The sequence below is a fragment of the Microcaecilia unicolor genome, chromosome 3 (genome assembly GCF_901765095.1).
Source record: "Microcaecilia unicolor chromosome 3, aMicUni1.1, whole genome shotgun sequence".
Lineage (NCBI taxonomy): Eukaryota > Metazoa > Chordata > Amphibia > Gymnophiona > Siphonopidae > Microcaecilia > Microcaecilia unicolor.
This window is the reverse complement of record NC_044033.1, coordinates 517928636-517950076: the sequence shown is the minus strand read 5'-3', so window position 1 is coordinate 517950076 and position 21441 is coordinate 517928636. Positions and strand designations below refer to the sequence as shown.

At 47.3% G+C, this 21441-nt stretch overlaps 1 protein-coding gene across 1 annotated transcript in view; it reads right to left on the bottom strand.

Annotated features, from left to right (window-relative positions):
- Positions 1 to 21441, bottom strand: part of GRIK2 (glutamate ionotropic receptor kainate type subunit 2) — a 989144-nt gene that overhangs the window by 23755 nt on the left and 943948 nt on the right. The window contains exon 15 of the mRNA XM_030195188.1: positions 5538 to 5788. Coding sequence (XP_030051048.1) covers positions 5538 to 5788 — 251 coding nt within the window. The remainder of the gene's footprint in view (positions 1 to 5537; positions 5789 to 21441) is intronic.

The following is a 21441-nucleotide window of genomic DNA, read 5'->3' as shown; positions in this document are numbered from 1 at the left end:
CAAAAGGATACAATGCAACACAGAGATGGCACAGAAACAGAATGTGACAGGAGGGGAAGGAACACGGAATGACACGGGTAAATGACAGGGGTGAAGAGCCTTTCCTCAACAACACAACTCTTCAATATTCTACTAGTAAGATACTTGAATTGGAGGAAAAAGCCTCAAACATGGGTAGAAAACTCCGTCGTTGTACATCAACTTAAGGAGCCTCTACCTAATCATCACAGGCTAAAAAAAAACCTCCTTATTCTCGATTCTCCCTGCACTTCTATAAATAAACGAGCTGAAATCATTTAACTTAAAGTTGTATCGCCACTGTGTCTCATAACCAACGTGTGACAGAGGTTAAACAATGGAGGAGCCAGGGGAATAAGCCTTGGCAAATAAGAAGGTTTTTAAGGACTTCTTGAACTGTTGATGGTCGATGAGCTCCTTAAGCTGTCTTGGCAGAACATTCCAGGATTGTGGACTGATGTAGGGGAAGGAGGAGAGCATTTAAGAGGTATGACTTCACTTATTCAGTTCTGTAAACACTTGAAGGCTTTCCTTTTTGTCCAAGCTTTTACGGTGCTTTAAAGCTGGCTTTTTAAGCTCTTTATTGGTTTAGGGACCCTTTTACCAAGCTGCGGGTAAAGGGGGATTGCGCCGGTGTTGCTGCGTGTTTTTGATGCTTGCCGAGGCCCCCTTTTACCACAGAGGGTAAAAGGTAGGTCTTTCTTTTTTTGAGGACATGGCCGTGCGGCAAGTGAAGCACTTTCCATGTAGCCATTTCAGAGATGGGGGGGGGGGGGGGAGGAGCCCTTACTGTCAGCCACTGAGGAAACAACGCCACAGCAGCCGAGAAGAGGACTTCGGCTGTCGGGGTCCCCCGTCAGCACAGGTACGTGACAGAGTTGGCTCGTGCTGCTATGTTGTGATTGGGCACTGTCGCTGCTGACGCGCCCGGAAGTGGGAGACGACATCATTTCAGGAGATGGATTCAAAAGCACGAATGCCTCAAGGCTTATGTCCACGCAGTCAGCTTCAGAATGTTGGAGGTGCGTTTTATTATACAGGATGGTAGGTACATACATTGGTACCATGTTTCAGTTGGTGCAAATGGCCAAGTCTAAAGTTAGATGCAATTCCTGGGTGTAAGCGCCATTCTATAAACCATGCCTAACTTTAAGTGCGGCTTATAGAATAGCATTTTTTTTGCCACCATAAATAGAATCTAGCCCTTAGTGTGTGTGGGAAATTTCTATATTATGATGCGCTATGGGTTAGATTCTGTAAATTGCGTCTAAAATGTAAATTTGTCTACATTAAGATATGCTTTATAGAATAGCACATATAGTAACGTGGAGGGGGATAATCGAAGGGGGTTGCCCATCTCTAAGGGCGCCTATCTCTAAGGACAGTCCCGTAAAGGGGTGGGGCAACCCGTATTATCGAAACAAGATGGACGCCCATCTTTCGTTTTGATAATATGGTCGGGGATGCCAAAATCATGAAATTTAGTTCGACCTTAGAGATGGTCGTCCCCGGTTTTTGCCGATAATGGAAGGCGAGGACCCCCATCTCAGAAACGACCAAATCCAAGCCATTTGGTTGTGGGAGGAGCCCATTCTGGAAAGGAATGGGCATGCATGAAGGAAATTGCATGCAAATGAGCTGTTTCCTTCCTAAGGAGGGGAAGCAGCAGTTGAGGACGTCCTTCCCTGTGACTGCAGTTGAGGATGTCCAAAATGTAGATGTTTCTGTGAGAAGGACATCCATGCCTTTGCTATGTCTCTGACACCCTCTTTACTTATTAATTTGGATTTTGGATCACAAGTAGCAGCAGTGGGGTTTGAACCAGCCACTTCTAGATTGCAAGACCAGTGTGCTAACCACTAGGCCACTCTGCCTCTCCTCCACTCCACTCTACTCCACTCCACTCCCTTGAAATTTGGCCATCCCTGTGGGGGGGGCAATTGAGGACATCCAAAATGTTTGACAGAAGGACGTCCACGCCTTTGTTATGCCTCTGCTGGCACACATATACCTCCCCCCCCAGGGACCTACATACTGCCCCCCCCCCCCCACACACAGGGATGGCCAAATTTCAAGGCAGTAGCAACAAGGAGAGGTGGCATGGCCTAGTGGTTAGAGCACTGGTCTTGCAATCCAGACATGGCCAGTTCAAATCCCACTGCTGCCACTTGTGATCCAAAATCCAAATAAATAAACAAAGAGGGTGTCAGAGGCATAGTAAAGGCATGGATGTCCTTCTCACAGAAACATCCACATTTTGGACATCCTTAACTGCCCTCACAGGGAGGGAGGGAAGGACATACTCTAAAAAAAAAGACAAAAGCTTTTGAAGTTGTTTTTTTTCAGGGTGGGAGGTGGTTAGTGACCACTGGGGAAGTCAGGGGAGGTCATCGCTGATTCCCTCCAGTGGTCATCTGGTCAGTTTGGGCACCTTTTTGATGCTTGGTCATGAAAAAAATGGACCAAGTAAAGTCATCCAAATGCTCGTGAGGGATACCCTTCTTTTTTCCATTATGGGCCGAGGACGCCCATCTGTTAACCATGCCCCATTCCGCCTTCGGTACACTGTTGACATGCCCCCTTGAACTTTGGTCGTCCCTGCGACGGAAAGCAGTTGAGGACGCCCAAAATCAGCTTTCAATTATGCCAATTTGGGTGATCTTAGGAGAAGGATGCCCATCTTCTGATTTGTGTCGGAAGATGGGCACCCTTCTCCTTCGAAAATAAGCAGGATAAAAACATAGTAGATGACGGCAGAGAAAGACCTGTACGGTCCATCCAGTCTGCCCAACAAGATAAACTCATATATGTATACCTGACCATGAATTGTATCTGCTATTTTCAGGGCACAGACCGTAGAAGTCTGCCCAGCACTAGCCTCGCCTCCCATCCACTAGCCCCGCCTCCCACCATTGGCTTTGCCACCCAATCTCTGCTAAGCTTCTGAGGACCCATTCATTCTGAACAGGATTCCTTTATGTTTATCGCATGGATTTTTGAATTCTGTTACCGTTTTCATCTCCACCACCGGGAGGGCGGGAGGGCATTCCAAGTATCCACCACTCTCTCCGTGAAAAAATACTTCCTGACATTTTTCTTGAGTCTGCCCCCCTTCAACCTCATTTCATGTCCTCTAGTTCTATCGCCTTCCCATCTACGGAAAAGGTTTGTTTGCGGATTAATACCTTTCAAATATTTGAACCTCTGTATCATATCACCCCTGTTTCTCCTTTCCTCCAAGGTATACATGTTCAGGTCAGCAAGTCTCTCCTCATACGTCTTGGAACGCAAATCCCATTACAAGACGTATGAGGGGGAATGCACCTACATTTAGGTGCGGCCATTTACGCCAGTGAAAACCTGGTATAAATACCCGCACCTAAATATACGTGCGCACCCCCCCTGAATTCTACAGCAATGCATGTAAATTTGAGTGATGCTCCCCCCACACTCCACCCATGGCCATGCCTCCTTTTCAGCTATGTGTGTTAAGATTTATACATGCCTCTTTTTTGAATACGCTAAAAAGAAGCGTACGTAAAATACAATTATAGCCAATTAGTGATGAAAATTAGTTGCTATCGGCCAATTATCATTACTGATCACCTCATTACTCATTTGAGTAGCGTGTATAAATTGGTCATGCGCACAATTTAATGCTCGCTACTTGCCACGTCTTATATAGAATCCAGGGGTATGCTGGGTGGCAATTTCATTTTTTACACGCGCTCACTACCTGCATTGGAAATTTTCCGGTGCACGGGGCTAACCGGGTGGTAATTTGTATTGCATGCGTGCTGACAATTACCGCCCGGTTAACACGTGAGACCTTTCCGCTAAGTCAACGGGTGGCGGTAAATTCTCAGGCCCCAAATGGACGCGCGCCAATTTCATTTTGCCGCATGTCCATTTTCGGCCAAAAAAGGTCTTTTTTGCAGGTGCGCTGAAAAATGAACCTGCGCACATCCAATACACATGTCTACATGAGCACAGGCCACTTTTCGGCGCATCTTAGTAATAGGACCCCTTGTGCAATAAAGAATCTCTATCACCCAGTTCTGTCATGTATACGCTTAGAAAAGATAAACTTCTCATATTTTGCACATTGTCTAACTACCACATATCAGCAAAAATTCAGAAATTTCAAAACCGCTGAAACAAAAATTTGGAGCATTGGGGGGGGGGGGGGGTGGGGAATGCCGTGCCAACACGGTAAGCACGGTAAGCGCCACGCCGTAGTTGTATTAAAAAAAAAAAAAACCTTACTCCTCCGCTCCATCCCCGATTCCCCGGCGCTTTAAATTTACCTCGCTCCGCCTCCGACGTCTGTGCAGCATCAGTGAAAGCGCTGCCTGTCTGACGTCTCTCCACCAGCCTTCCCTTCGCTCGTTCGTTCCCTCTGTGTCCCGCCCTCAAGGAAATGACATCAGAAGAAGGCAGGACACAGAGGGAACGAACGAGCAAAGGAAAGGCTGGTGGAGAGACGTCAGACAGGCAGCTCTTTCACTGACGCTGCGCAGACGTCTGAGGCGGAGAGAGGTAAATTTAAAGCGCCGGGGAATCGGGGCGCCTACTGATGGTCTGCAGGGGGGCGCCAGAGACCCTAGGCACGGCCCTGGGGGGGGGGGGGGAGGAGGACAAGGAAAAAAGTTATGGATTTACTACTGATTTTGAAAATCAATGATTCCTTAATTGGGAATTGACCCAGGTCACAAGCTCCTCAAAAAAGAAGCAGACAAGACTGTGATATTTCAGATTTTATTCAAAAAATATTCCAAAACTTATTAGCAAAATATGGCATAAAATGAAAAAAAATTTTTTAACTCTGAACAGGATATTTTTGCTGCATTAGCTCAGTATATGATGTGCATTATACATATGAATATAAATATGTTTTGCAAAACTGATAAAAATGTCCAGGACTGCATGGAAAATACAAAGCTGCCATATTTGTATATCACGTCTGTTCAGAGGAAATCAATGGTAGATAAACCATAGGTGGATTACTTTGCATTGGAAGAGTAAGGTCATATAATCAGTAGTAAATCCATAGGTTGATCTAGCAATTTCCAAAGGTCACCGGGCCAGTATTTCAAGCAGATACTTCGACGAAAAGTCATATTTTCAGACACTCCTAGATATCGGACTTTGTACTGATAGTCTGGCTTTTAAAACTCCTATTTATCTGTAGATGATTAATTTTTTTTTCCCCCATTATATTTTTCTGCTTTCGTCATCAGTCATAAAATTAACTGCAGTTTACTTCCAGGAGCAAAAAAAGCTGTCTTTTCTCAGGCTTGAATAAGAGGACAGATAATCACTTGTCCTGAGAGTTAGCTACAATTAAACAAATTAAAGAAAAAGAAATTAAACGTAATAAACATTTAATCCGGAATTCCGTGTTGCAAACTCTTGTGGTATGCTGTACAAAGAATGATATAAACGGTGGAGCGAATCCTGCATGATTGCCGGCGCTACGCCCTGACCATGCAGTTAAATGAGAGGAGTGCAAGTTTTACCTTTTCCAACTGAGCATTTTTTTTGGATTTATACAAGAACTCTCCCACTGCCACGAAGACGGAAAGCACCAGGCCGGCCGCGAGGACAATGAAGATGCCGCCAATGTTCTGAACGCCAAGGGCGCTTGCTTCCTTGCTTTCCTCTTCTGGGCAACCGTTGCCTCTCCACCATTTTTCCTTCATCATATGCAACTTGCCTTCTTCCTGAAGTTGAAGAATTGCAATGGTGATTTTGTCCCTGTACGGAGAACCTGCAATCAAGCAGAGGAAATGCACAGTACATCATAAAGCAGCTGTACCTAAGGATGCGTTTAGCCCCCCGAAGTCTCTACATGGTGCCTGAAATTCCGTGCAGAAACCCAAACGTATTCTATAATAATGCACATAGCTTAGGGACCCCTTGACTAAGCCGTGGTGTGTTCTATGTGCGTGCAGCACCTGCCGATAGAAGACTACCGCTAGGCCAGCACGCCCTCCTGGTAATTTCAGATTTGGTGCAATGAATTATTTATTTCTTTCCTCCCTATGCATGCCAGTTCTGGTGGCAATCGGCACTTGGCATGCACCGACCGCTGACCGTGTATGTAGCGCGTGAGCCTTTACTGCTAGGTCAATGGGTGGCATTAAGAGCTCAGGCCAGTTTTGGACGCACTGGTTTCATTTTTATCTCAGGCCCTTTTCCTGTCCTATTAATAAAAAAACCTTTTTTGTAGATGTGGTAAAAACTGGTCCGGCGCGTGTCCAATACATGCGCCTACACTACCACAGGCCACTTTTTACCGCTGCTTTTTCATGGGGGAGGGGGGAGCCCTTACCGCTACCCATTGAGGTGGTAGTAAGGTCTCCTGCGTTAACCCGGAAGTAACCAGGCAGCACACGGAACTGCCCGATTACCGCTGGGTACAATCCGGCGCTACAGAAATATATACATTTTTGTAGCGACAGAAATCACTAGGGGTGGGACGTACTGCCAGGCTGCTGCGGTAGCCCGGTGGTACTTCCTGTATAATGAATGCAGGGGCGTAGCCAGAATTCGGCAGGAGGGGGGTCCGGGGGCACATTTTAGCCCCCCCCCAGCACCGCTGACCCCCCAGTCATTATCGACCCCCCCCCCGCCAACTTTGATGAACCCTGCCGACGACCCTCTCGATCCCTCTCCCGCCGCCAACCCTCCCCCGACGTCACCTACCTTTGCTGGCGGGGGACCCCAATCCCCGCCAGCCGAGGTCCTCTTCTTCCCACAAAGGCTTCGTTCTGTTTCTGACGTCCAGGACGTCAGAAACAGAACAAAGCCTTCGCAGGAAGAAGAGGACCTCCTCGGCTGGCGGGGATTGGGGTCTCCCGCCAGCAAAGGTAGCCCACGGTGACGGTGGGGGAGGGTTGGCGGCAGGAGGGGGGTCGAGAGGGTCATCAGCAGGGGGTCCAGGGCCAAATCTACGGGGGCCCAGGCCCCCTGGCCCCAATTAGCTACACCACTGATAGTAAGCCTGCATTGGGCTTACTGTTGCATAGTAAAAGGAGCCCTTAAAGTTAAGAATATGAGTCCTGCCCAGACTCCACCTGTGTACGTCATACAACGTAAGATGGAATTTTGGCATATCTGCAAATATGTGTACATACACACAGCTATAGATAGATATGTATTGAATTTGTAAATTGTGCATCTATCTAAGAAAAACAGCACGCAACTTCAGATAGGAAGGAAAAATCAAAAGCTTGTTTGGAGTGGAAGAGTAGCCAAATCATTTCAGCAGAGGGAACAGTGTTTAGTAAATTGAGAGTGAGATATTGAATGTATGCAGATGATATTCAGGGTTTTGTTTTCCCTGTTACTTCAGAGGATATGGCTGAAAGACTGGCAGAATGTTTGGGAAAAATTGGAGGCTGGATGCGGGAGAATGAACTGTTACTAAATATAGCAAAGACAGAAGTAATGGTGACAGTCCGGCAAAGTTATTGCCCTTTGACAGTTGTGCGTTGGGAGAGGTGAACCACTGGGGGAGATTCTTGGAGTGATCTTAGACTGTTGCTTTCCTTTTAAGGAGCAAATTAGTCAAATGGTGCGATCAGTGTTATGTAATCTGAGGATGGTGTTGAAATTGAAACCTATGCTGAGTGCGTATGATTTTCGGGCAGTTGTTCAGTTGTTCATTTTGTCCAGAATTGACTAGTGCAATGCTTTGTATTTAGGCTTGACTAAGATGAGGTGCAGGGCACTGAAGACAATCCAAGATGGTACTGTAATCATGGGTGCTCCGAAATCAGAACATGCAACACCAGTATTGAAGAGTCTTCACTGGTTGCCAGAGCAATATCGCATTCAGTATAAAGTGTCGACGTTTGGTTTCCAAGTGCTACAGGCAGCTGTACTTGGGTCAGGCAACAGGCAATGCAGTTGTATGTACCTTCATCTGAGATCTGATAATGAGAAATGCCTTGTGGTACTGACATTCTCTACTATTCATTATGCTGAAACATCAGGGTATGCTTTTTCTGTGGCTGGGCCAGCACTATGGAATAGCCTTCCAAAGTGCCTCAGCTTTTGTTCGAATTTATAGCAACTTAAGATGCTTCTTAAAACTCATCAATTTTTGTAGGCTTTTTCTTATTAAGAGATGATTATTTAAAGTAGTAGGGGTGTCTGGAATTAATGTTGATGGGGAGCAGACATTTTTAATGATAATGTTCTTGGGTGGTTTGTTTTTGTGTTTGTATATATATTTTTTAATTTATTTATTTATTTGTTGCATTTGTACCCCAAATTTTCCCACCTATTTGCAGGCTCAATGTGGCTTACATAGTACCATCAAAGGCGTTTGCCCAGTCGGTGGATAACAAATACAAAGTTGTATAGTGATCATATGAGGTATAAGTGGAGGGTCAGAATGGATGAAGATTGCGTGTTGTCCTATTCGATCATAGTCATGCCGTGTTGGTAGGTGAAGAGGGTTATGTGGGGTCGTTGGGGTAGGCCTTTTTGAAGAGATAGGTTTTTAGTGATTTCCTGAAGTTCAAGTGGTTGTGGATTGTTTTCACAGCTTTTGGGAGCCCATTCCATAGTTGTGCGCTTATGTAGGAGAAGCCGGCTGCGTAAGTTGTTTTGTATTTCAGTCCTTTGCAATTTGGGTAGTGTAGGTTTAGGTAGGATCTTGACGATCTGACTTTGTTTCTTATTGGTAAGTCTATAAGGTCTGTCATGTATTCTGGGACTACGCCGTATATGATTTTGTGGACTAAGGTGCAGATTTTGAAGATGATCCGTTCTTTGATTGGGAGCCAATGCAACTTTTCTCGGAGGGGTTTGGCATAATTGAATTACAGTGGTGGAAATAAGTATTTGATCCCTTGCTGATTTTGTAAGTGTGCCCACAGACAAAGACATGAGCAGCCCATAATTGAAGGGTAGGTTATTGGTAACAGTGAGAGATAGCACATCACAAATTAAATCTGGAAAATCACATTGTGGAAAGTATATGAATTTATTTGCATTCTGCAGAGGGAAATAAGTATTTAATCCCTCTGGCAAACAAGACCTAATACTTGGTGGCAAAACCCTTGTTGGCAAGCACAGCGGTCAGACGTCTTCTGTAGTTGATGATGAGGTTTGCACACATGTCAGGAGGAATTTTGGTCCACTCCTCTTTGCAGATCATCTCTAAATCATTAAGAGTTCTGGGCTGTCGCTTGGCAACTCGCAGCTTCAGCTCCCTCCATAAGTTTTCAATGGGATTAAGGTCTGGTGACTGGCTAGGCCACTCCATGACCCTAATGTGCTTCTTCCTGAGCCACTCCTTTGTTGCCTTGGCTGTATGTTTTGGGTCATTGTCATGCTGGAAGACCCAGCCACGACCCATTTTTAAGGCCCTGGCGGAGGGAAGGAGGTTGTCACTCAGAATTGTACGGTACATGGCCCCATCCATTCTCCCATTGATGCGGTGAAGTAGTCCTGTGCCCTTAGCAGAGAAACACCCCCAAAACATAACATTTCCACCTCCATGCTTGACAGTGGGGACGGTGTTCTTTGGGTCATAGGCAGCATTTCTCTTCCTCCAAACACGGCGAGTTGAGTTCATGCCAAAGAGCTCAATTTTTGTCTCATCTGACCACAGCACCTTCTCCCAATCACTCTCGGCATCATCCAGGTGTTCACTGGCAAACTTCAGACGGGCCGTCACATGTGCCTTCCGGAGCAGGGGGACCTTGCGGGCACTGCAGGATTGCAATCCGTTATGTCGTAATGTGTTACCAATGGTTTTCGTGGTGACAGTGGTCCCAGCTGCCTTGAGATCATTGACAAGTTCCCCCCTTGTAGTTGTAGGCTAATTTCTAACCTTCCTCATGATCAAGGATACCCCACGAGGTGAGATTTTGCGTGGAGCCCCAGATCTTTGTCGATTGACAGTCATTTTGTACTTCTTCCATTTTCTTACTATGGCACCAACAGTTGTCTCCTTCTCGCCCAGCGTCTTACTGATGGTTTTGTAGCCCATTCCAGCCTTGTGCAGGTGTATGATCTTGTCCCTGACATCCTTAGACAGCTCCTTGCTCTTGGCCATTTTGTAGAGGTTAGAGTCTGACTGATTCACTGAGTCTGTGGACAGGTGTCTTTCATACAGGTGACCATTGCCGACAGCTGTCTGTCATGCAGGTAACGAGTTGATTTGGAGCATCTACCTGGTCTGTAGGGGCCAGATCTCTTACTGGTTGGTGGGGGATCAAATACTTATTTCCCTCTGCAGAATGCAAATAAATTCATATACTTTCCACAATGTGATTTTCCGGATTTAATTTGTGATGTGCTATCTCTCACTGTTACCAATAACCTACCCTTCAATTATGGGCTGCTCATGTCTTTGTCAGTGGGCACACTTACAAAATCAGCAAGGGATCAAATACTTATTTCCACCACTGTATGTATGTGATATATTTGTTGTAAGCCGCTTAGTGGTAAATGGGATATATTTTTTGTTTTTAATAAATAAATTTTAAAAACCAGGGAAGCCCAGTTTATATCCCACTGCAGCATTTCTGGCAAGTAATTTAATCCTCTGTTTCCTCAGGTACACAATCAAATTGTGAGCCTTTCAGGGACAGGGATCTTGTGTATGTATGGGAGGTTTTGGGCAACTATAGACTCTTTTATTAGATTAAGGTACTGTATTTTCTTATTTAATTCTGGCATTTATAATCTGTTTAACCATCAAGTTCAAGGTGGAGGACAATCACCCATTATAAGCAGGTACTTTCTCTGTCCTTAAAGGCCTCACAATCTTGATTTTTGTACCTGAGGTAATGGAGGGACTGGCCTAGAGTCAGAAGGAGCGACAGTGGGAATCAAACCCAAGATGCTGGGATCAAAGCCAGTTGCACTAACCATTAGGCCACTCCTCCACATGTTATAGCTAGTCTGATATTGGCATAGTTTATTGATATTAGAACCTTTTTCGGAGATGGGAAAGTGGTAGAACTAGAGGACATGAATTGAGGTTGAAGGGGGGCAGACTCAGGAGTAATGTCAGGAAGTACCAGTACTGTTCTTGTACTAAGTTCTGAAGCTAATATCGAAACCTCTTATAATTTACATTCCAGCCCATCCATATCTATTCAGTCACGATCAGGGCGTAGACCATAGAAGTCTGCCCAGCACCGGTTTCGCTTCCTAATTACTGGTGTCGCCACCTAATCTCCAGTAAGATTCCGTGGATCCTTTCCTTCTAAACAGAATTCCTTTATCCCACATACTGTATGTTTGAATTCCGTTACCGTTTTCATCTCCACCACCTCCTGTGGGAGGGCATTCCACATATCCACCACCCTCTCTTGAAAAAATACTTCCTGACATTACTCTTGAGTCTGCCTCCCTTCAACCTCAATTCTACGGCCTGTGCCCTGAGAATGGCAAGGACAAATCAAACTCAGGTATAAAGTATTGCATAACATGTAAAATGAGTTTATCTTGTTGGGCAGACTGGATGGACCGTACAGGTCTTTATCTGCCGTCATTTTCTATCTTACTATATGTAATTGATTTAAAAATAGCTTAATTGTTTAAGGGGTCTTTTTACTAGGCTGCAGGGAAAAGGGCCCTGAGGTAGCGGCGGGGGCCATTTTTCCCTCACGCCCCAGCCCTTTTTACCTCAGTGGGTTAACCCCCCCCCCCCCCCCAAATGGCCACACGGTAAGATAACTCTTACCGCATGGCCATGCAGCAGGGAGCACTTACCTCCATCCATTAAGGTGATGGTAAGAGCTCCCATGGTAACCTGGCAGTAACCGGGCAGCAAGAGGCGATGCCCGATTACCACCACACTAGAAAAAAAAACCCATTTCCGGAGCACTGAAACTACCGCCGGCGGCCACGATGGTCCAACGGTAATTCAGATTTAGCGTGCGGTAAACCCACATTGGGCTTACCACCGCTTTGTAAAAGACCCCATTAGATTGCAAACGATTTGAACGTAGTCAAAATGCATTGGAGAGTATTAGTGGTTGTTTTGGCGTTTTGGCAATAGATGGGGTTGGTTGGAAGATGACAGGGGATTTATTAATTGGTTTATCACCATTCATCACATCACCATGTGCAACTTTCTTCAAATCAGTCACCTTACTTTCAAATTCTTCCTACTTTCTTACTCATCTATATGTTACAACTTTGCTTTACCCTTCACTACCAATTATAATGTTCTATTACGTATTGTGTTGTCATTGCAAGTAGTATACCATGCCATATTTTGTATTGTTACTTGAATATTTTTACTGCTGTAATTGCCTATTGTTCATGTTTGATCTATTCTTACTGTACACTGCCTTGAGTGAATTCCTTCAAACAGACGGTAAATAATTCCTAAGAAATAAAAAAATAAAAAATTCAGGTTTCATGTGGAGGGGCATAATCGAACAGGGATGACCATCTTTAAGGGCGCCCATCTCTGAAAACGTCCCCGCAAATGGGCGGGGCTTCCCGTATTATCGAAACAAGATGGGCGTCCATCTTTCGTTTCGATAATACAGTTGTGGACACCCAAAAATCAACATTTAGGTCGACATTAGAGATGGTCGACCTAAATATTGAGATGGGCGAGCTCGGTTTTCGCCGATAATGGAAACTGAGGACGCCCATCTCAAAAACGACCAAATCCAAGGCATTTGGTCATGGGAGCAGCCAGCATTCATAGTGCACTGGTCCCCCTCACAAGCTAGGACACCAACCAGGCACCCTAGGGGGCACTGTAGTGGACTTCACAAATTGCTCCCAGTTGCATAGCTCCCTTACCTTCGGTGCTGAGCCTCCCAACCCCCCCCCCCAAATCCACTCCCCACAACTGTACACCACTACTATAGCCCTTATGGATGAAGGGGGGCACCTACATGTGGGTACAGTGGGTTTTAGGTGGGTTTTGGAGGGCTCACATTTACCACCGCAAGTGTAACAGGTGGGGGGGATGGGCTTGGGTCCGCCTGCCTGAAGTGCACTGCACCCACTAAAAACTGCTCCAGGGGCCTACATACTACTGTGATGGAGCTGGGTATGACATTTGAGGCTGGCATAGAGGCTGCAAAAAAATGTTTTTAACATTTTTTTGGGGTGGGAGGGGATTGGTGACCACTGGGGGAGTAAGGGGAGGTCGTCACCGATTCCCTCCGGTGGTCATCTGGTCAGTTCGAGCACCTTTTGAGGCTTGGTTGTGAAAAAAAGGGACCAAGTAAAGTTGGCCAAATGCTCGTCAGGGACGCCCTTCTTTTTTCCATTATCAGCCGTGGACGCCCATCTCTCAACCACGCCCCCGTCCCGCCTTTGCTATGCTGCCGACACGCCCCCATGAACTTTGGTCATCCCCACGACGGAAAGCAGTCGAGGACGCTCAAAATCGGCTTTCGATTATGCCGATTTGGGTGACCTTGAGAGAAGGACGCCCATCTCCCAATCTGTGTCAAAAGATGGGCGCCCTTCTCTTTCGATTATGCAGGAAATAAAGGGGGAAAAAAGGGAAAGGTAAGAGAGTCCAAAATAGTCCATTAATATGTTACTTCGGAGGACTTTGGGAGTTATGTTGGATCCTAGGAGTAGGCCTTCCCGAATAAGCTGGTCTTGAGTAGTTTCCTGAAGTTGAGATGATTTTGAGTAATTTTGACAGCTTTTGGCTGTTAGATCAAAGGTCGACTAAAATACAGGAAACATCATATTACAAAATGAGAATATTAAAGCCCAATAAATGTTGGGGGAAAAAGGAAGAAATAGCAGTATGTGTGTAAATGCCATTGTTCCAGCCAGGGGCGTAGCTTCGGGGGGCCACTGGGACAGAAGCCTTAGCACTACTCATATCACCCCTCTACTCAAATCACTTCACTGGCTTCCAATCAGGTACAACATACAGTTCAAGCTTCTCCTGCTAACCTACAAATGCACCCGATCTGTTGCCCCCCCCTTACCTCTCTACCCTCATCTCCCCTTACGTTCCTACCCGTAACCTCCGCTCTCAAGACAAATCCCTCCTTTCAGTACCCTTCCCCACCACCGCCAACTCCAGGCTCTGCCCTTTCTGCCTCGCCTCACCCCATGCTTGGAACAAACTCCCTGAGCCCATACGCCAGGCCCCCTCCCTACCCATCTTCAAATCATTGCTCAAAGCCCACCTCTTCAATGTCGCCTTCGGCACCTAATCACTACATCTCTTCTCAGGAAATCTCATATACCCCAACTTGACATTTCGTCCTTTAGATTGTAAGTTCCTTTGAGCAGGGACTGTCCTTTTTGTTAAATTGTACAGCGCTGCGTAACCCTGGTAGCGCTTTAGAAATGTTACGTAGTAGTAGTAGTAGTAGTAATAGTAGCACTAATAGATATCTTAATGCACGACCGCTATTAAAAATTAGTGGGAAAGTCCATTCTTGATGTAGCATTAGTTCTGAGATTACCCACATCTTACAGAGCATTAAACACATTTTAATAAATGACCCCCCTTAGAGAAGACAATAGACAAGCATTTACTGCATATAAACCAGATCACTGATAACATGGACCACTTAACGCCACATATTTTGGTGGTGTTAAGTGATTCGTGTTATCTCCTGTGATAACATGTGGTAAGTTACTGCATGGTGCAGTCCACTCTTCATTTATTTATTTATTTATTTATTGCATTTGTATCCCACATTTTCCCACCTTTTTGCGGGCTCAAAGTGTATGACCTGCTTTACATCTGTGCTCGTGGTCAAACATTATGCACATATGGCCATTCGGCCATAAAGAGGGCAACAGAAAGTCCTTTTATTACCTCAACATGAAAGTGGTCTGCAATGCCCAAGGGCACATCACACATCTTCCCCAGATTCCACTGTGGAATCCATGTCAAGTTTGAGAGGGGCCATATCTCCAAGGTATGGCTGCTTGATAAGCCCTGCATTACTGAACATGTATATCTGTCTCTCAAATCAAGATTATCCTCATGTGTTTCCACACCTATACAGGTGATAGAGGCTCATGACCCACCCATGCTATAGAACTCCAAATGAAGTCAGAGGAGCAGTACAACAGGGCTCACCATCAAACAAGAGAGGGCTTTTGGCCTCTTCAAAACCCTCTTCGATTGTCAGGATGGATCAGGGGGCAATTACTCTATAGTCTCTGAAAGTTATGTAATGTGACATCTTCCTGCATTACACATATGGATCCAATGTAAAATGATGGCAGATACACATGGATGGACATCACCATTGGGTGGAGACTCTTTTCCACATGTAGACTAATGCCAGGCTAGGGATACACATGGACTCCAATTCTCCCTCTCTACCTTGCACATGCTGCCATGTTCATTGTCCATGGCCACCCTGCACATGTATCTCTGAACAGTTATGCGCTAAGTCATGCTGAAGGAGAGGTCTGTGCCGTCATCTACTATGTTACTATGTTACCACATCTGGCCATTTGTACTATCATAAAACACAAATTTGCAAGCCTCAGCAGCTATTGATAAATTAAGCCCAAAATACTACTACTACTACTAACTAGCATTTCTAAAGCGCTACTAGGGTTACGCAGCGCTGTACAATTTAAACATAGAAGGACAGTCCCTGCTCAAAGAGCTTACAATCTAAAAGACAAGAAAACAATCTAAAGACAAGTGAACAATCTAGAGGACGAGTGAACAGTTAGTCTGATAGGGTGGATAGATTGGGGTATTTTATATATCTCGAGTGGTTAGGCGCCGAAGGCAGCATTGAAGAGGTGAGTTTTAAGCAGAGATTGAAGATGGGTAGGGAGGGGGCATGGCGTATGGGTAAAGGAAGATTGTTCCAGGCATGGGGTTGAGGCAAGGCAGAATGGGCGGAGTCTGGAGTTGGCAGTGGTGGAGAAGGGTACTGAGAGAAGGGCTTTGTCCTGTGAGCGGAGGTTACGGGCGGGAACATAGGGGGAGATGAGGGTGGAGAGGTAGTGAGGAGCCGCAGACTGAGTGCATTTGTAGGTAAGGAGGAGGAGCTTGAATTGTATGCGATAACTGATCGGAAGCCAGTGAAGTGATTTGAGGAGAGGGGTGATATGAGTATATCGGTTTTGGCAGAATATAAGACGTGCAGCAGCGTTCTGAACTGAATGAAGGGGGGATAGATGGCTGAGTGGGAGGCCGGTGAGGAGTAAGTTGCAGTAATCAAGGCGAGAGGTAATGAGAGCGTGGACGAGAGTTCTGGTGGTGTGCTCAGAGAGGAAAGGGCGAATTTTGCTGATGTTGAAGAGGAAGAAGCGACAGGTCTTGGCAGTCTGTTGGATATGCGCAGAGAAGGAGAGGGAGGAGTCGAAAATGACTCCGAGGTTGCGGGCAGATGGGACAGGGAGGATAAGGGTGTTATCAACAGAGATAGAGAGTGGAGGAAGAGGAGAAGTGGGTTTAGGAGGAAAGACGAGGAGCTCGGTCTTGGACATGTTCAGCTTCAGGTGGCGGTTGGACATCCATGCCGCAATGTCGGATAAACAGGCCGATACCTTGGCCTGGGTCTCCACGGTGATGTCAGGTGTGGAGCGGTATAGCTGGGTGTCATCAGCATAAAGATGATACTGAAAACCATGAGACGAGATCAGCGAGCCCAGGGAAGAGGTGTAGATTGAGAAGAGAAGGGGTCCAAGGACAGATCCCTGGGGAACTCCAACAGATAGTGGGATGGGAGTGGAGGAAGATCCATGGGAGTGTACCCTGAAGGTGCGGTGGGAGAGATAAGAGGAGAACCAGGAGAGGACAGGGCCTTGGAACCCAAAAGAGGACAGCATGGCAAGAAGTAAATCATGGTTGACAGTGTCAAACGCGGCGGAAAGATCGAGGAGGATGAGGATGGAGTAGTGACCTCTTGATTTGGCCAGGAGCAGGTCGTTGCAAACTTTAGAGAGTGCTGTTTCTGTCGAGTGCAGAGGGCGAAAGCCGGATTGAAGTGGATCGAGGATGGCATGAGAGGAGAGAAAGTCAAGGCAGCGGCTGTGAACAGCGCGCTCAAGTATTTTGGAAAGGAAGGGTAAAAGAGAGATGGGGCGGTAGTTGGAGGGGCAGGTAGGGTCAAGTGAAGGTTTTTTGAGGAGAGGTGTGACAACGGCGTGCTTGAAGGTGTCAGGGACAGTTGCAGTGGAGAAAGAGAGGTTGAGGATGCGACAGATGGCGGGGGTGACAGTATGGGAGATGGTGTTGAGTAGGTTGGTGGGGATGGGATCAGAGGAACAGGTGGTGCATTTCGAGGAGGAAAGAAGGCGGGAAGTTTCATCCTCGGTGATCTCAGGAAAAGAGGAGAAAGAGACCTGGGTAGGTTGGTTGATGGAGAGGGTTAAAGGGTGAAGAGGAGGTGGTGGCTTGGTCGTGAACTCAAGGTTGATCTTTTGCACTTTGTCGCGGAAATAGTCGGCCAGTGATTGAGGAGAGAGAAGGGGGAGTAGGAGCGGGGGGCACTTTTAGGAGGGAGTTAAGGGTGGTGAAGAGACGACGAGGGTTGGAGCTGAGAGAATTGGTCAATTGGGTGTAATAGTCCTGTTTTGCACGGAATAGGGAGGAGTGGAGGGAGGATAGCATGAATTTGTAGTGGAGGAAGTCTGGAAGGGTACGAGATTTCCTCCAGAGGCGCTCAGCGGATCGGGTGCAGGAGCGAAGGTAACGGATGCAAGGAGTCAGCCAGGGCTGGGGATTGGTGCGCTTTGTGGGACGGGAGATGGATGGCGCAAGGGTGTTCAAAGCAGAGGAGAGAGCGGTATTGTAGGCGGAGACCGCTTTGTCGACAGTTTCGGAGGACATGATGGAGGGGAGGAGATTAGAGATAGTAGATGATAAGGTGGAGGGGTCAATAGCCTGGAGGTTCCTGGAGGTGGTGGTTAAAGTTGGACGGGGTGGAGGGGGGGGGGTGAAGAAGTGTGAATGTGATCAGGTGATGGTCGGAGAGAGGAAGAGCTGAGACGTGGAAATTGGAGGGTGAGCTGGAGGAGGAGAGGACGAGGTCAAGACAATGGCCGTCACGATGAGTAGGGGTGGTGGAGCACAGCTGGAGGTTGAAGGAGGATGTTAGGGTGAGGAACTTAGAAGCATGGGGGTCGGATAGGTCATCAGCATGTACGTTAAAGTCTCCGAGAATGAGGGACGGAGATGAGGGGTCAAGAAAGACAGAGAGCCAAGCATCAAAGTCGGTAAGGAAGGAAGGGAAGGATTTATCAGGGGGGCGGTAAATGACTGCCACTCTGAGTGGTAGCGGGTAGAATAGCCGGATGGAATGGGCTTCAAAGGATGAGAAGCAGTGAGACTGCGGTAGGTGGAGGGGTTGGAAACTACAGGAGGGTGAGAGTAGTAGCCCAACGCCTCCGCCGCGGCCAATTGGGCGGGGCGTGTGGGAGAAGAGATAGCCTCCATGGCAGAGGGCTGCAACGGAGGCAGAGTCTTCCGGGGAGAGCCAGGTTTCGGTTAGGGCGAGCAGTTGAAGGGAGCGAGAGATAAAGAGATCGTGGGTGAGAGGCAGTTTGTTGCAGACTGAGTGGGCATTCCACAAGGCGCATGAGAAGGGGAGGGAGGAGGGGGGAAGGAGGGGAATAGAGACGAGATTGGAGACATCCCGGGATCGTTCGCAAGGATAGGACGGGGACAGGTGAGGGGGACCTGGATTAGGGTTAATGTCTCCCGCGGATAGCAGGAGGAGGAGCAAGAGAGTGCGGAGGAGGGTGGGGGAGGTTGGGCGACGAAGGCGACGAAGACGGGGTGTACTGAGGAGGAAAGGGGATGGGTTAATGGCAGGAAGGAAGTGCCGAAGGTTGAGAGCCAGGAAGGAGGGGGACAAGAGGGATGGTAAGGTGAGGGATGGAGGTGAATAGGGTATTGCGGTGGCGGGCAGGGTGGGAGGGCAGCGAGTAGTTCTAATGGTAGACAGTGGGAGTGGGGGGGAAAGGAGATTAGGAAGGGACAGGGCAAGGAAGAGAACATGGACAGGGGCCATAGGTGGTGACTGAGGTGTAACAGGTGACAATATAGTGACTGAGGTGTTAAGCAGTTAACAGGTGTTAGTGGGTGACTATGTAATGACTGAGGTGTTAAGCAGATAGATAGGGCTTGAAGCTAGGTTTTGGGTTGGCGATTAGATAAGTCAATGGCTGATAAGCTAGCAGGCAGGTAGGTAAGTCAATGGCTGAGAGGCTCGCAAGCAGGCAGGCAGGTTACTCGATGTGTTAACAGTCAGATGGATTGGAGCAAGCCGGAACAAGCTGAAGCAAGCAGGAACAAGCCGGAACAGGCAGGTACAGATGGACAAGCTGGAACAAGCAGGAACAGATGAACTGTGTCAGGATGAGCAGACGGACAAGCTGGGATCAGGAAGACTGGAACGAGCTGGGATCAGGAAGACTGGAACGAGGTGGAACACGCTGGAGCAGAAGAATTGGAGTAAGCAAGGAGAGGCTGGGTCAGGCAGGCTGAATTATACATTTCCGAAAGCTTGAACATTTTTTTAGGTCAGCTCAGTTTAAAGGAGTAGGCAGCTTAATTTAGGTGGCCTATATATGGTCAGATTTATCACAGTACATACAAGGATTATATTATTTCCTTAAAAAACCATTAAAGTCCACGAGCTGCTTACTGAGGTAGAACGGTAATCGTATTGCGCTTATTAATGACTTTGATCGAAAAAAAATAAATAATTCATGAGGTCACACTCACAGAAAAAAAGTAAGAAGGAGCAGGGGATAAATTTTTGCTCAAAACCTTTTTGTGTTCCTTCAGTAAATCCTAGAGAGAAAAGTTAGAATATGCTCTTTTTTTTATCTCCTTTTGATGGAATTATTAGATGGATAGCGGACTTACTACAAACTGCATTTTAATTGTGTTTAATTGTGTTCTGTACTCGGACTAAAATTGTAAAAAGAGGCTTGAGGCGTCAGAAATAAAGGCTGTTTAGATTAACAGATTAAAAATGTGCAGAACAGTAAGACAAAAAAAAATGACATGTGCCCATGTGAACTGAATATCTAACTGAGACAGTGGTGCTCAAACCGGTCCTTGGGTGCCCTCCAGCCAGTTGGATTTCCATGCTATCCCTAATGACTGCCACCTGATGCCCAATTCTGTCCTGTGCCCATATTACTGTGATGACAATTTTGGCTAACAAAGGGATTATTTATTCAAGTGACCTGCAGAGTTTTCATGCTCTATACTTTGCTGTCTGCCTCTGACATCGTTGTGTGTTTGTTTTCTCCATTTGTAGAAATCAGGTTGCCACTTGGTGCCCGATTCCTTTCTCTCATGCCCACCCAGCCTCTTCTGCCCATGTGTCCTTGGGCAAGCTCTTTGGGGTGAACTCCAAGGGGTGATTCCCATCCATACTCACCATGCAATTGCTTCTTCTTCTGTTTCTGGTCTACACTTTAACACCCCCCTCCCCCTGACCCTGCAATTTCTCTTGGGCTCTCTGGTTTTCGCTTTGCTTTTGGGGCATCTTCCTCCTTACCACGGCCTCAGTACCCATTCCAGTACATTAGAACCACCATCACCCAGCCTATCATCAACCACCTTGGACCCGTGATGTAGGTATTCTTGTTTTCTGCTATTCCTTTCCCCCTATTTTCAATGATTCCCTGTTGCAGTGGCGTACTAAGGGGGGGGGGCAGTGGGGGCGGTCCGCCCCGGGTGCACGCTGCTGGGTGGGTGCCGCGCATCTGTCGGCAACGCTCGTTCTCTGCTCCCTCTGGCCCCGGAACGGGTTATTTCCTGTAATGGGGCAGAAGGAGCAGGGAACGAGCGTTGCTGACAGATGCGCGCCACCCCCCCCCCCAGCAGGTAAAGATGCACCGGGGGGGGTGTTGTTTCGCTGGGAGGAGCTGCCCCTTTCACGTCCCCTGTCCCGCCCCTTCCACGCCCTCACCTCCCCCCTGTCATCTCTCTCCTCCCCCCTCCCCTCCCCTTACTCTACTATCCCTGGTGGTCTAGAGGTACCTCTTCGTGGCAGGAAAGAGCCCCCTCTTTCCTGCCCGGTGCTGCTAGCTGCCCTGCATCCTGTCCTGTGGTGAGTCCAGCTCTCGGCATTTCAAAATGGCCGCCGAGAGTTGAAGTCTCACGAGGCTGCTTCAACTCTCAGCGGCCATTTTGAAACGCCGAGAGCCGGACTCACCACAGGACAGGATGCAGGGCAGCTAGCAGCAGTGCTCTGAGCAGTAAAGAGGGGGCTCTTTCCTGCCCCGAAGATGAAGAGGTACCTCTAGACCACCAGGGATAGCAGAGTAAGGGGAGGGGGGATAGTCGCATTTCGCCGGGGGGGGGGGGGGTTGTGCTGCACCCGAGGTGGGGGGGCGCATCAGTGATCCGCCCCGGGTGTCAGCCCCCCTAGGAATGCCACTGCCCTGTTGCAATGTGGTCTTCTAAAGTGTAGGTCATTCCATTCTAAATTTCATCTCAGACGTGATCTT